We start from the raw sequence: 13,827 nt of genomic DNA, 5'->3' as shown, positions 1-13,827 counted from the left end.
CCAGATTCCCTTTTCCCCCCCGGAACACACTGTAATTAAAACAGATGAAGATCTCGTTAAAACTTTTTTGGGAAAACACACACACACACACACACACACAAACACGGATCCTTCATGTACTGTAGGGGGACGAGGAGAAAGCAAAATCTTATTTTGTAAATGTAAAAAAAAAAAGAAAAGTAAATAAATTAACTCACAGAGATTAAAAATAATAATAATAATAAACCAACCTGGTTATTGGTGGTTTGTTGGTTTTTCTCCCATCTTTTTTGTCTTTTGCGTTTTGATCTGTGAGCTGCGGGATTGGATGCCTAAAGCGGGCAGGGGGGGGGCATGGGATCCCCATTGTTTAAAAGGGGGGGGCTTTGTGTGTGTGTGTGTGTGTGTGTGTGTGTGTGTGTGTGGAGAAAGCAGAGGCCTATTTAACCTGGGAAATGTTGCTTTGCCAACCCGGTGGGGAGTGTCTCCTGGCTTTGGAGTCCCAAACTGGGCACGGGGGGGGGCTGGGGGTGGGGGTGTTTCAAGGACCCTTCCCCCTGCGCCCCAATTAACTCCAGGGCAATGCACCCCAAACTTTTAAGCCACACCTTTCAAGCCTCTCTGGATGGGCTTTTTTTTAAAATAAAAATAAAAATAAAAATTCAGATTTTAAAAATGGGGGGGTGGGCTGTTTTTCCTTTTGTTTCCCCCTCCCCCCCCAAACAGCAACATCTGGCCTGGGCCCAAGGTGTGAGTGTGTGTGTATGGTGGGGGGGGGGGCTCTGTGCCATTTTGGGGAAGGGGAGGCAGAGGTGACGGGGGGGGGGGGAGGATGGCCGAAAGAAGCATCTCTGGAATTCAGAAGGGAGGGGGACCCTTCCCCTGCTGGGAGGGGGGGGCTGCCTCTTAAAAGGGAGCATCTTGGGGAGAGGCGAAAAGCTGTTCTGTCTCTCTGTGTGTGTGTGTGTGTGTGTGTGTGTGTTGGGGCTTTGTGCTTTGCACTCTGCGCGTGTGTTTGTGCATTCCTAGCTTATCCTGGAGGGAGGGAAGCTGGGGTGGTGTGGGGGGGGGTGGGAGGAAAGGAGGGAGGGGCGCCTATAAAAGACATCTGCCCCGGCTAAGCCCAGCCAGAAAAGCTAAGAAGCCAGCAGCCCAAGATGAGCTTAGACCTCACTTGCCCCAAGCCTGGGCCTGGGTCCCTGGAGTGCGAGGGGGCCCCGGGGACCTCGCCACTGACCCCCCCTCCTTATGCTGGGGAGGGGGCTCTGGAGCTCCGAGGGTCCCTGGATTGCTGGGCTTGTGCAGTGCTAGTCACCCTCCAAAACCTGCTGGTCGGCGCGCTCAACCTCCTCCTGGCTGGATTCATCTTTGGGTTGGTCCTCTTGCCCGCTGGGGTCCTTTTGGGCTTCGGATTTCTCTGCCACTCCAAGGTCAGTGGTCCTGCTTGGCGGGGTGGTGGTGGTGGTGGTGTCAGAACTGGGAGGGATGGAGTAGGCTGGAAAGGCAGGGAATTTGGGGAAGGGGAAGGCTGGCTCTTTGAATGTTGAGGGTGTTTTCCTTTTGCTTTGAAGACTGGGAAAAGGACTGGGGGTCCTGGGGTTGGAAATCAAACCCCCACCCCCCACCCCCAAGGTTTGGGGAGAGAGGCCGCCAAAAGTTGGCCTGAGAACAGCACGCATCCCCACCGAGGTGCCTTGCCCAGGTCTGAATCGGCATTCAGACATTACCCAAAAAAAGATGCTGAGATTGTGGGGAAAGAGCAGAGAAGATAACTAGGGGGGGGGGGGGGGTTTGAAGGCCTGGAGGCTAAAACATACGAAGAACGAACCGGTTGGGGATTTGGGTTGGGCCAGTCTAGAGGAAAGAAGGACTAAGGAAGGCGGGGGGGGGGAGAGACATGATAGCAGCTTTCCAGTATTTGGGGGGGGCTGCCCCAAAGAGGAGGGGGTCCACCTGTTCTCCAAAGCGGCCGAAGGCAGGACAAGAAGCAACGGATGGGAACTCATCGTGGCTGAGAACAAATCAACCGGTGGAATGACTTGCCTCCAGAAGTTGTTCGCCATCTGGAGATTTTTAAGAAATACTCCGACAACCCCTTGTCCGAAATGCTTGAGCAAAGGGTTGGACTAGAAGACCTCCAAGGTCCCTTTCTGATTGTGGCAGGCAGGCAGTCGCTGCTCCAGATCTCCAGCGATCTTTGAGAAGAGGCTGGAAACTTTTGTTGTTGTTGTTGCCTGGGTCATCCATCCATTGTGGAATTTTTCCGCCTCGGAATTAAATCCGGGAGTCGGAAAAAGCTGCGTCCAAATTCCTCCCGTTTGGGGGCTCAGGTAGATTAACTTGGTTCTCCCTCCTCTGAGGTCCGAGGAAAGGCCAATGGGGAATTCTTTCTAAATTTGCACCGTGCTAGTTAAAAACAAAAAAAATTAAAATTAAATAAAGCAGGCATCCTTAAGGTTCGGTGTTCCGCTGTAGGAGTGGGAAGAACTACCAGCTTTGGGGTAACGCACGGGGATGAGTGGGGGGGGGGCTTCGGATTTGGGAAGAGACTGGGGTTGCCTGGGCTGAAAATTTGAGACCAAAGAGGAGGCTGTGAGGTGGCCAGGGGTGGGGGGAAAAATCTCATTTTGGTACAATGAGGCAGAGTCACGCTATCAGCGGTGTCCTTGCAGTGAGACGGGCAGAGACTTTAATCAGTAATTCAAATAAACATAAAGATCTGGGCTCAAAGCATCCTCGGCTGGAGGCTGCTGTAAGGAAGGAAGCTGCCATTTCCTCCTCCGTCCTGCGTACCCCCAAAATTGACTTGAACCCACTGTGGGTCTCCCCCGTTCCCTGCCTTGGGCTTCTGAAGCTCCAGCTTGGCTTCTCCCCAATGGGGGTTTGTGCCAAGATGCGATACGAAGAGGGTTCAACGCGGATCAGTCAAATTGGAGTCTACAAGGCCTTGGGAAGGCCACGCTTGGAATCCGGCATCCGGTTTTGGTCGCCACGATGTAAAAAAGATGTTGAGACTCTGGAAAGAGGGCAGAGAAGAGCAACAAAGAGGATCGGGGGACTGGAGGCTAGCCTAAAACACCTAAGGAACAGATGCTGGAATCGGGTAGGTCCAGTTTAATGAAGAGAAGGACGAGGGGGGACATGATAGCTGCGTTCCAGTATCTCAGGGGCTGCCCCAAAGAAGAGGCAGTCAAGCTCTTCTCCAAAGCCCCCGAAGGCAGGAGAAGAAGCAACAGATGGAAACTCGTCAAGGAGAGAAGCAACCTAGAAGTAAGGAGAAACTTCCTGACAGTTGGAACAATTAACCAGTGGAACTCCTTGCCTCCAGAAGCGGTGAATGCTCCAACACTGGAAGTTTTTAAGAAGAGACTGGACAGCCATGAAATGCTAGAAGGTTTCCTGCCTGAGCAGGGGGTTGGACTAGATGACCTCCAAGGTCCCTTCCAACATTATTCTTTGTTGTTGTTGTTGTTGTTACTGTTACTGTTATTATTACCTCTTTGAACAAATAGGATGGGAAGAACATGAATAAAATGGCTTATAAGCCTCCCTTGAATAATTTCCACTCCAGCTCTTTGGGCGCATCTATGTGCATGCGTTTCACATATGTGCCGGAAAACTCCATGGAACATGTTCAATTCTGGAATAGGAATTCAGGAACCCTCAATTGGGATAAAGTTGGGAGGAGAGAGCCGCGAGTCAAGGCCTCTGAACGGATGGATGACGCTCTTGTGAGCAGGATGTGCCGGAGAAATGAAGTAGCTGACTTCATTTCTTAGGGGACTTTTGAACAACAGAATAACAGAGTTGGGAGGGACCTCAGAGGTCATCTAGTCCAGCCCCCTGCTCAAGCGGGAGACCCTGTCCCATTTTCAGACAAGTGGCTGTCCAATCAGGAAGGAAGGAAGGAAGAAGGAAGACAAAATAGCAGAATTAACAGAGTTGGAAGGGACCTTAAAGATCTTCTAGTCCATCCCCCCCTGCTCAAGCAGGAGACCCCGCCCCATTTCGGACAAACGTTTGTCCAATCTCTTCTTAAAAGCCTCCAGTCTTGGAGTCCCTGCACCCTCTGGAGCCTGAAAAGACCTTAAAGGTTGGGGCGGGATGAGCCAAAGGCACTCTGCACATGCTCCGCTTCCAGCAAATTTGCAGCTGTTTTAAGAAAACATGGGAGCTTTTAAGGGCGAAATCTCTGCCCCCCCTGGAGATTCCTGTCGGGGAGATTTGATCAGATCTTGTCCAGATCTCCAGACCAGGCCCAGCCCTGGAATTCAGTTGGCCTCCTGGGGCCCCCCTCCCCTCTCCTCCCCAGTCCACCCATCCCCTCCAGTCACAGGACTCCTGCTCCTTCCCCCACCCCACCCCCCATGCCCCTTCCGCAGGTCCAGGTTGACGTGGCTACTACGGGGTGGTCTCCCCCACTGGGACAGCTTTGGGGGAGAGTCAAATGTTTCGGGATTAAGTCTCCGGCCTGAATCCCAAGGCGAGATTTGTGTGTGTGTGTGTGTTTGTGTGTGTGTGGGGGGGGGCACATCACCCTCTGCAGGAATGCAACATGTGGGTAAATGGATGGTAGGTCAGGCCCCTTTTGGGAGGGGCTGGGGCCGACAGCAAAGCAACTTCTCTGGACTTGTGTAAGAACTTTAAAAAATATATAATTAAAAAATGGGTCTGTGTTTATGAGCATCCTTGGCCTCCCGACTCAGATTTGTTCCCAGCGGTTGTGAGAAGGAACGTGATGGGTGGCGTGCTCAGGATCCTCCTGCATGTGAGAATAAGCCAGTCAGGTCATGGGCTACAAACAAGGGTTAGCTGGTAGGCACACAAAATGCATGGTTTTGCATGGCTAATTCAAAGCTAATTCAAAGTGGCCAAGGTTTTGGACATTCCTGCGTCAGTGCATCTCCGCCGCATCTCTTATTTTCTTATTTATATGAACCACACCCGTGCCTCAGATAGGATCGTAACTTCTCCAGCATCCTCATGACGAAAGGAAAATTAAAAAAAATTAAAAACAACAACAACAACGGTTCAACGTTTGAATCTTACTTGAATCTGGCCCGCTGAAGGAAGAATGGCAGGGGTTATTGTTTGAGATGAGTCGTTTTCCACCATCCTACCAAACAACAACAACAATAACAAAAAATCTTTGACGTAAACCTGAGTTATTCTGACACGTAACTCCCAACAGGCTCTTACTTAAATTTTATCTCTCTCCAGCGGGAATCGAGTTTTATTTTTCAAGCGGGAAGGCTTAAAAAAGAAAAAGCCAGTGGATCTAAAGGGTGGATTCCTGTCCAAACTTTTATTTTGCGGGCGACCTGGCTTACACCAGCGTTGGTGTGAAGTTTCGTGTGAATGCTGGTGTAGCCTGTGACTCGACTAAAGAAGATAGATGTGTAGACATCAACTCGGAAGTAGGAATGGATCTTAGAAGATAGAATAATAAGAGCTGGAAGGGACCTTGGAGGTCTTCTAGTCTAACCCCTTGCACAAGCAGAAGACCCTGTACCATCTCAGACAAGTGATTGTCTAGTCTCTTCTTGAAAATCTCCAGTGATGGAGCGCCCACAATTTCTGGTGGCAAGCTGTTCCACTGGTTAATTGTTCTCACTGTCAGGAAGCTTCTCCTTAATTCCAGGTTGCTTTTCTCCTCGATTAGTTTCCATCCGTTGCTTCTTCTCCTGCCTTCTGGTGCTTTGGAGAATAAATTGACCCCCTCTTCTTTGGGGCAGCCCCTCAAATATTGGAAGACTGCTGTCGTGTCCCCCTAGTCCTCCTTTACACTAGACTACCGACTCCTTTGTATGTTTGCCTCTCCAGCCTAAGGCAAGTAAATTCAACCTGTCCACTTTGGGACATTCATCATTTTGACACCCCAATTTTAAAAAAAAGGGATTGAAATTCATCTCTCAAAAGTAATCCGGAGATCCAATCTTATTTTGGTCCCAAACCCACAGAGGTAGAAACCAGCCAAAATTAAGAAGAAGGGAAGGGAAGGGAAGGTCTGGCTTAGCTAAGCAAGAGACAGTCAGCCACTATCTGCCGATTGTGGGATCTTACACAAGGCAGCGTAGCATTTGAGTATCTTGGGGGTGGGGTGGGGTTCCCCCCCCAAAAAAATCTAAGATATTCGTCTCAAATGGCATATTTGTCTGAAATGGTATATAGGGTTTCCTGCCTGAGCAGGGGGTTGGACTAGATGACCTTCAAGGTCCCTTCCAACTTTATTATTATTATTATTATTATTGATGATCGCACAGTCAGCCAGATGTTCAGACTGGATTTGGCATTTTTGTCTACCTATTGAGTCCTTGCCAAGGACCTGGGATAGGCAGATGTGGATGTTTGATAGTATTATAGATATCGTCGCAGGATGGAAGCCGTTCCTAGTAAGGCCGCCTTTTGCAATTGACTGATGGCGAATTTGTCAATGCCGATGATGGTGTTCAAGTGGTGCTCCAGCTGTTTTGGGATGGCACCCAAGGCCCCTATGACTATTGGTGCCACCCTTGCTTGCCTTCGCCACAGTCTATTACTATTCCTATTTGTAGGTCTTTGCATTTTGTTATCTTCTCCAGTTCTTTCTTGTCTATTCTGCTCTCTCCAGGCACTGCCACGTCCACTATCCAGACTTTTTTGTCTTTCTTATCGACAGTTGTTAAGTCCGGGGTATTATGTGACAGGTGCTCGTCTATTTGAATTCCAAAGTCCCAGAGAAATTTAACATTTTCGTTTTCTACGATTTGTCTCTATTTTACGGTCCCACCAGTTCTGGCTTGCAGGCAAATGACACTTCTTGCAGATCTTCCAGTGCACCGTTGTTGCTACTTCGTCGTGCCGCTGCTCGTAGTCAGTCTGTGCGATCTTCTTGCAGCAGCTCACCGGGTGGTCCACTGTTTCTTCAGTTTCTTTGCAGAGGTGACACTTACTGTCTGCTGCTGTCTTCTCAATTCTGACTTTGTGTGCCTTTGTCCTCAAGGCCTGGTCTTGTGCAGCCAGAATTAGTCCCTCCGTCTCTTTCTTCAACTTTCCCACTCTTAGCCATTGCCAGGTCTTGTCATTATCTGCTTTCCCAGCTATTTTTTTTTTAAAAAATGTACTGGCCATGTAGTGCTTTGTCTTCCCACGCCTCCGTTCTGTTCTTCATTTGGTCTTTCTTGTAGGCCAGTTCGGCCTCTCCAGTAGTCAGCAAGCCTTCCCGAGATACTAATTTCAGTGCATCTTCGTCGTTGTCATTATTATCATTGCTTGTTGTTGTGTTGGGGGAAAAAACAACAACCCCCATTGGCAGCCGTGTGGCCGCTCACCGCCCTTCCGCAATGGGTCTGGGCACCTGCCCAGAGCGATTCTCCTGTGACGCTGCGGGCTGCACCAAAGCCGGTCAACAGGAAAGCCCAGGCCTCTCCGGCCGGGAAACTGCACCGGCTGGCCTGCCAACCTTTCCGCTCGTCCCCGGCGGTGAAGCAAGCCAGATACCCCGGCTGGGGTCTGATAACCTCCCGGGGGCCAAAAGACGCATTCCAGGCATAGCCTCGGCTGCACACACACACACATACACACACCCCACCCCACCCCACCCCCGCTGCTGCTGCTGCTTCAGGGGAGCCGGCCTTCTCCTGCCCTCCCCCCTTCTTCCTCCTTTTCTATCTTCCTCCTCCTCCTCTCCTTCCTTCCTCTGTTCTGTCTCCTTCCCTTTTCTCGCTTTTCGTCCTCCCTCTTTCCTATCTTTCCCTTCCCTTTCTTTTCTATTTCGCTTCTTTCCTTCCCCTCCTCCCTGCCCTCTTTTCTCTTCCCTTTCTCTCCTCCCTTGCGCTTCTCTCTCTTCCCCTTTTCTCCCTTCTTTCCTCCCCGTCAGCTGCCAGAATTCAACCCTTCTTTCCCTGGCCATCCCTCTCTCCCATCCTCTTTTCTCCCCCTCCTTTCCTATTTCCTTCCCTCCGTCACTTCTTCCTTCCTTCCTCCTTTCCTCTCCTTCCTTTCCCCCCTCTTTCTTTCTTTCTTTCTTTCTCTTTCTTTCTTTCTTTTCTTTCTCTTTCTTCCTTTCCTTCCTCCTTCCTTCCTCCTTTCCTCTCCTTCCTTCCCCCCTCCCTCCCTCTTTCTTTCTCTTTCTTTCTTTCTTCCTTTCCTTCCTTCCTTCCTTCCTCCTTTCCTTCCTTCCCCCCTCTTTCTTTCTTTCTCTTTCTTTCTTTCTCTTTTTCTTCCTTTCCTTCCTTCCCTCCCTCCTTGTTTCTTTCTTTCCTTTTTTCTTTTCCTTTTTCTTCCTTCCTTCCTTCCTTTCCATTTCTTCCTTCCTCCTTCCTTCCTTCCTTCCCTCCCTCCCTTTCTTTCTTTTTCTTTCTTCCTTCCTTCCTTCCTCCTTTCCTCCTTCCTTCCATCCCTTCCTCCCTCCTTTCTTTCTCTTTTCTTCCTTCCTTCCTTCCTTCCCTCCCTCCCTTTTTCCTTCCTTCCTTCCTTCCTTCCTTCCTTCCTTCCTTCCTTCCTTCCTTCCTTCCTTCCTTCCTTCCTCTTTTCCTCTCCTTCCCTCCCTCCCTCCCTGCTCCTGGGACAGCAATGGGTCAGGAAGGAGATGCACCCCTATAATGAGGGATCTCGGAGTCCTAGTGGACGATCCCTTAAACAGGAGCCAGCCGTGCGCTGCTGCCGCCGCCAAAAAAAGCCAGTGCAATCGCAGGCTGCATTAACTGAGGGATAGAAGCAAGTTCAGGTGAAGGGTTAATACCACTTTACAAGGCCTTGGTAAGGCCACACTTGGAATACGGCATCCAGTTTTGGTCACCACCAGTGTTTTTTTTTTGTAAAAGAAAAAGGTGCCGGAACTCACACAGGTCATACAACCTGCCTTGCCTACTCTACAAGGTTTCATGCAAAAAAAATGTGCTGGAACTCCGTTCTGGGTGTTCTGTGAGAAAAAAAGCCCTGGTCACCACGATGTAAAAAAGATGTCGAGACTCTGGAAAGAGGGCAGAGAAGAGCAGCAAAGAGGATCAGGGGATCGGAGGCTAAAACACACAAGGAACAGTTACTGGAATCGGGGATGTCCGGTTTAATGAAGAGAAGGACGAGGGGGGACAGGATAGCAGTGTTCCAATATCTCAGGGGCTGCCCCAAAGAAGAGGCAGTCAAGCTCTTCTCCAAAGCGCCTGAAGGTAGAACAAGAAGCAACGGATGGAAACTCATCAAGGAGAGAAGCAACCTGGAACTAAGGAGAAAGTTCCTGACAGTGAGGACAATTAACCAGTGGAACTGCTTGCCACCAGAAAGCTGTGAATACTCCAACGCTGGAAGTTTTCAAGAAGAGACTGGACAGCCATTTGCCTGAAACGGTATAGGGTTTCCTGCCTGAGCAGGGGGTTGGGCTACATGACCTCCAAGGTCCCTTCCTATTATTATTGAAACATGAACCTCAGTCAACACTCAAATTGACTGGCACTAGTGGCTGACACGGGTTGCTGCCAGCATCCCAGGGATCAACCAGGTACCGCCTTAAAATGTAAGATGTTCCGAGTAGCGCCGTTTTTTGTAGCATTGCTGGAGTTACTGCAGGAAACTGCAGTTTCTTGATGTATTTTGCCAAGTTGTTTATTATTATTATTATTATTATTATTATTACTACTACTACTATAATTATTATAATTATAATTATAATTATTTCTGAAATGGTCTAGTTTTCCTGCCTGAGCAGGGGGTTGGACTAGAAGACCTCCAAGGCCCCTTCCAACTATTATTATTAATGATGATGCTGATGCTGTGCGCCCCAGGTAGCTGGCTTCCCTGGGTGTGTGTGTGTGTGTTTGTGCCAGAGCCCGGCTGGTGGGTTGCTTAGAGATTTCTGATAGCCGCTGTCCTCTTTCTCCTCCGCAGTTCCTCAACACGCAGGAGCACTACTGCATCAGCCACTTGCACGACTCGGCCGCCGTGGGCCTGCTGGTGGTGGGCTTCACCCTGCTGGTGCCCCTCCTGGTCCTGGCCCTGGCTGCCTACTGCCGCCTGGCGCGCCGCCTGCAGCTCGGCTACTGCCTGGTGCCCTACAGCAAGGCCATCTACAAGAACCTGCCCGCCAGTCGCTACCACAGCGTGGGGTGCTGCGGTTGCTGCTCGCAGGACCTGGATACCGCTGGGGAGAAGGTCTGGGTGTGAGGAGGGCCCAGGGGGGGGGAGAGGGTAGGGCTGGGGATACCGGGGGGGGGGAGTTGTGGCACAGAGGCCTGGCAAAGACACCTGGGCGGAATGGACTGGCTTCTCTGGGCACGGAGGAGCTGGCTGGCACAAATTCCCAAGAGGAGTCCGCCTCCGTAGCGCACGCGGGTGAAAGGAAGAGGAGACGGGTTTATTTTTACGCCACCGGGAAAAGAAAACGAACTTCTTCTTTTTGTTGATTTTGAGTCCGTCTCTTAAGCAAGGACTCTCCGCAGCTTCCTCTTCTCCATCCGGCACCTGGAGCTGGGACTGCTCCTCGAACTCGGAACGCGCCTGCTTGCTGCCTTGCGAAGCGGTGTTTTTTGTTGTTTTTTTTCCCCAAGCTCGGCAACTTTTTAAGATGGAGGGACTTCAACTCCCAGAATGCCCCAGCCGGAGCGTGCGCTGGCTAGGGCATTCTGGGAGCTGTAGTCCAGCCCGTCTGAAAAGTTGCCGAGGCTAAAAAACACTCAGCTAATGCATTTACGGAAGTTGCCTCGAGTGAATTAACCAGAAATTCTTCTTTTTTATTGTTGTTATTGTTATTATAATACACTTTGTACATCGAGACTCTGGTGGGGTTTTGCTTTATTTTTTCCAGACCGGGGGGGGGGGGGGAAGAAGTTGGGGAAATTTATTGTCTAAACTAAAACAGGGGTCTTTAAACTTGGCCCTTTGATGACCTGTGGACTTCAACTCCCAGAATTCCTCAGCCAGCATGCCTGGCTGAGGAATTCTGGGAGTTGAAATCCACAGGTCATCAAAGGGGCAAGGTTTGAAAACCCCTGGTCTAAAAAGACAAGAATACAAGAAGTCCTCGACTTAATGTTCATTTAGTGACCAAAGTTACAACATCACTGGAAAAAGTGCCTTGCGACCGATTTTTCCCACTTAGCGACCGTTGCAGCATCCCCCCCGTGGTCACGCGATCAAAATTCGGACACTTGGCAGCTGACTCGTATTCATGATGGCTGCAGTGTCCTGGGATCACCTTTTTGCGACCATCGGACAAGCCAAGTCAAAGGGGTTAACCGGATTCACTTAAGGACAGTGTGACTAACTTAATGACCGCAGGGATTTGCTTTCAAATCCCTGGCAAGGGAGGGCGTAAAAGAGTACCAAGTCCACAGGAGAAAGGTTTCACTTAGTGGCGGAAATGCTCAATGATTGTAAGTCGTAAGCAGGAGGTCCTCTACTTACGACCAGCTGCTTTGAAGTTACGACACTGAAAAAGCTTACAGCCACCGTAGCATCCCTGTCATGTGACCAAAATTCAGTATTCATGACACCTGCAGCGTCCCAGGATCACGTGATTCCCCCTTTTATGACATGCCCGGCTGTCTTCCAATCAGCAAAGTCAATGGGAAAAGCTGGATTTGCTTAACGGCTGCACAGTGATTTGCTTAACAACCGTGGCAAAGGAAAAAAAAACAGCTCATAAAACAAGGGCACGACTTGCTTCACAGCTGCCCCACTTAACAACAAAAAATTTTTGTCCCGATTGTGGTCGTTTTAAGTCCAGGGCCGCCTGTGTGCCGAACATGGAGGGCAAATTCAATTCATAATGTGGGTAAACCAAGGAGGGTTTTATACACAACTCCCGTCTGATGAAACCCCTCCGTTTTAGCGCAAACTTTCATTTCCCAGACGTGAAAACGGATTTTGAGACGGGCAGCTCCCTGTGGCAAACCCACAACGGACATGGGTGCAGCCTTGAACCGCATCCCCCAGAAACGTCAGAATTCCCCAGCCAGCACGAGGAAAGCTGGATGGGGAATTCTGGGAATTGAAATCCAGCCCTCTTAAAAGTTTGAAAAACAACAACAACACTGAATTAGATCGGCCTTCTCCAAGCTTGGCAACTTGAAGACTCGCGGACTTCCGCTCCCAGAATTCCCCAGCCAGCTGGGTTTTTTTCCCCACTTTGCTGAAGTCAAGATATATTACATCTACCCCATTCCCACCGTCTATTAAGAAATTTACCCTATCAAAAATACGCGATGCCACCTTCGTTTCTCGTCCTATCCGTGCTGAATTCTGGCAAACCCTTGCTGGTTGGGGAATTCTGGGAGCTGAAGTCCGCATGGAGACCCCTGAACTAGTTCGTGCAAGGCGATTTAGACTTAGAATTAGCCTACCTTTCTGGATCTACCTGGGCTGAACAAACAACAAAAAAAGGCAGCTGTCCTTCTTGTAATTAACTTTTGCACTTGAAACAAGAGATGATTTAAGGCAGGGGTCTTCAATGTTGGCCCTTTGAGGGCTGGTGGACTTCAACTCCCAGAATTCGTGCCTGGCTGAGGAATTCTGGGAGTTGAAGTCCACCAGTCCTCAAAGGGCCAACTTTGAAGACCCCTGATTTAAGCAGTCAATCTTCCTGCATCCGTCCCCTTAGCATCCAGGACTAGAAGCATGGTGACCGGGCTCTTAGGAGAGGGCGGAGACCCCAACCCTTCCTGATTCTGCCTTGCTTCTTCCATCTGAAGGGAGTCACCGTGCTACTCCGGACTGCGACGGCCCAGGGGGCTTCACCCCCCCAACGGCACGTAGCTCAGAGCAAAAGCTATTTGAGAGGGGTTGACTTCTGAGCCGGAAGAGGGGGCATCCCCCCCTCGATTTTAAAGCAGAAACCCGACAAGTTGCTTGTGCGATAGCAAAAAAACAAACAAACTGCTGCCCGCGGTAAATTTTGCAGCTTCCAAAAGGGCAGCGAGGGCTGCCAAGGAGAGGAAGAGCAGGATAAGGAAGAACTGAATCAGCTCCCAGGGCGCCAGCCAGCCCGAATGGAAACTCCGCGTTTTGGGGAGGAAGGAACCCCCCGATTAGATAAGCCAGGATAGCTGCTGGCTCGCACAAGCTGTCCATTGTGAAGAGGGAAGACAGAGGACAACCCCCCCACTACCACCACACCGTTCTATCTATAAAGGCCGCTTCCTGTTGGTTTGCTGGCTGGGATTTGGGAAGACAGCCCCGTGCCTCTTCCCAAGGCAGTTTTGGCAAAGGCCCTGGGGTGGGAAGGCCGGAGAAAGGAGAAGGGGGGGGGAGAAAGGAAAAGTGGCTTTCAGGGTCATCCGAGTCTTTCCCATCAGCAAGACTGCGTAGCCACCCAATGAGACTCGCCTCCATAATTCAGGTTTCTAGCGTGGGTTTTAGGGGCCGTTGGGGGGGGGGGAAATGTAAGAGGGAAAGGTAAGTTGTCCTACTCTCTGGAAGGAAGATATTTTCGGTAATCAGAAAAAATAAAAAGCTGTTTTTCCCTGTTAGGGCATTTTCAAGGTGCCCATTTTCTGCCTGTCATACATAGATAGATAGATAGATAGATAGATAGATAGATAGATAGATAGATAGATAGATAGATAGATAGATAGATAGATAGATATAGATAGATAGATAGATAGATGGAAAGAGGAGAGGATAGATAGATAGATAGATAGATAGATAGATAGATAGATGATAGATAGATAGATAGATGGAAAGAGGATAGAGAGGATAGATAGATAGATAGATAGATAGATAGATAGATAGATAGATGATAGATAGATAGATAGATAGATGGAAAGAGGATAGATAGATAGAGATAGATAGATAGATAGAGATAGATAGATAGATAGATAGATAGATAGATAGATAGATAGATAGATAGATAGATAGATAGATAGATGGAAAGAG

At 49.6% G+C, this 13,827-nt stretch overlaps 1 protein-coding gene across 1 annotated transcript; it reads left to right on the top strand.

Annotated features, from left to right (window-relative positions):
* Positions 1-1,128: 1,128 nt before the first annotated feature.
* On the top strand, positions 1,129-10,119 carry LOC308676063 (transmembrane protein 88-like; the record flags this gene model as incomplete). The annotated part of the gene is made up of 2 exons (XM_081341771.1): positions 1,129-1,409; positions 9,844-10,119. Exons 1-2 carry the CDS (start codon positions 1,137-1,139, stop codon positions 10,117-10,119), a joined length of 549 nt encoding a protein of 182 aa, XP_081197897.1. The 5' UTR covers positions 1,129-1,136.
* Positions 10,120-13,827: the final 3,708 nt, after the last annotated feature.

This window comes from Vipera berus (genome assembly GCF_964194415.1).
Source record: "Vipera berus genome assembly, chromosome: W".
NCBI lineage: Eukaryota > Metazoa > Chordata > Lepidosauria > Squamata > Viperidae > Vipera > Vipera berus.
The sequence above is the reverse complement of the archived record's forward strand: the minus strand, read 5'-3'. Positions and strand labels throughout refer to the sequence as shown.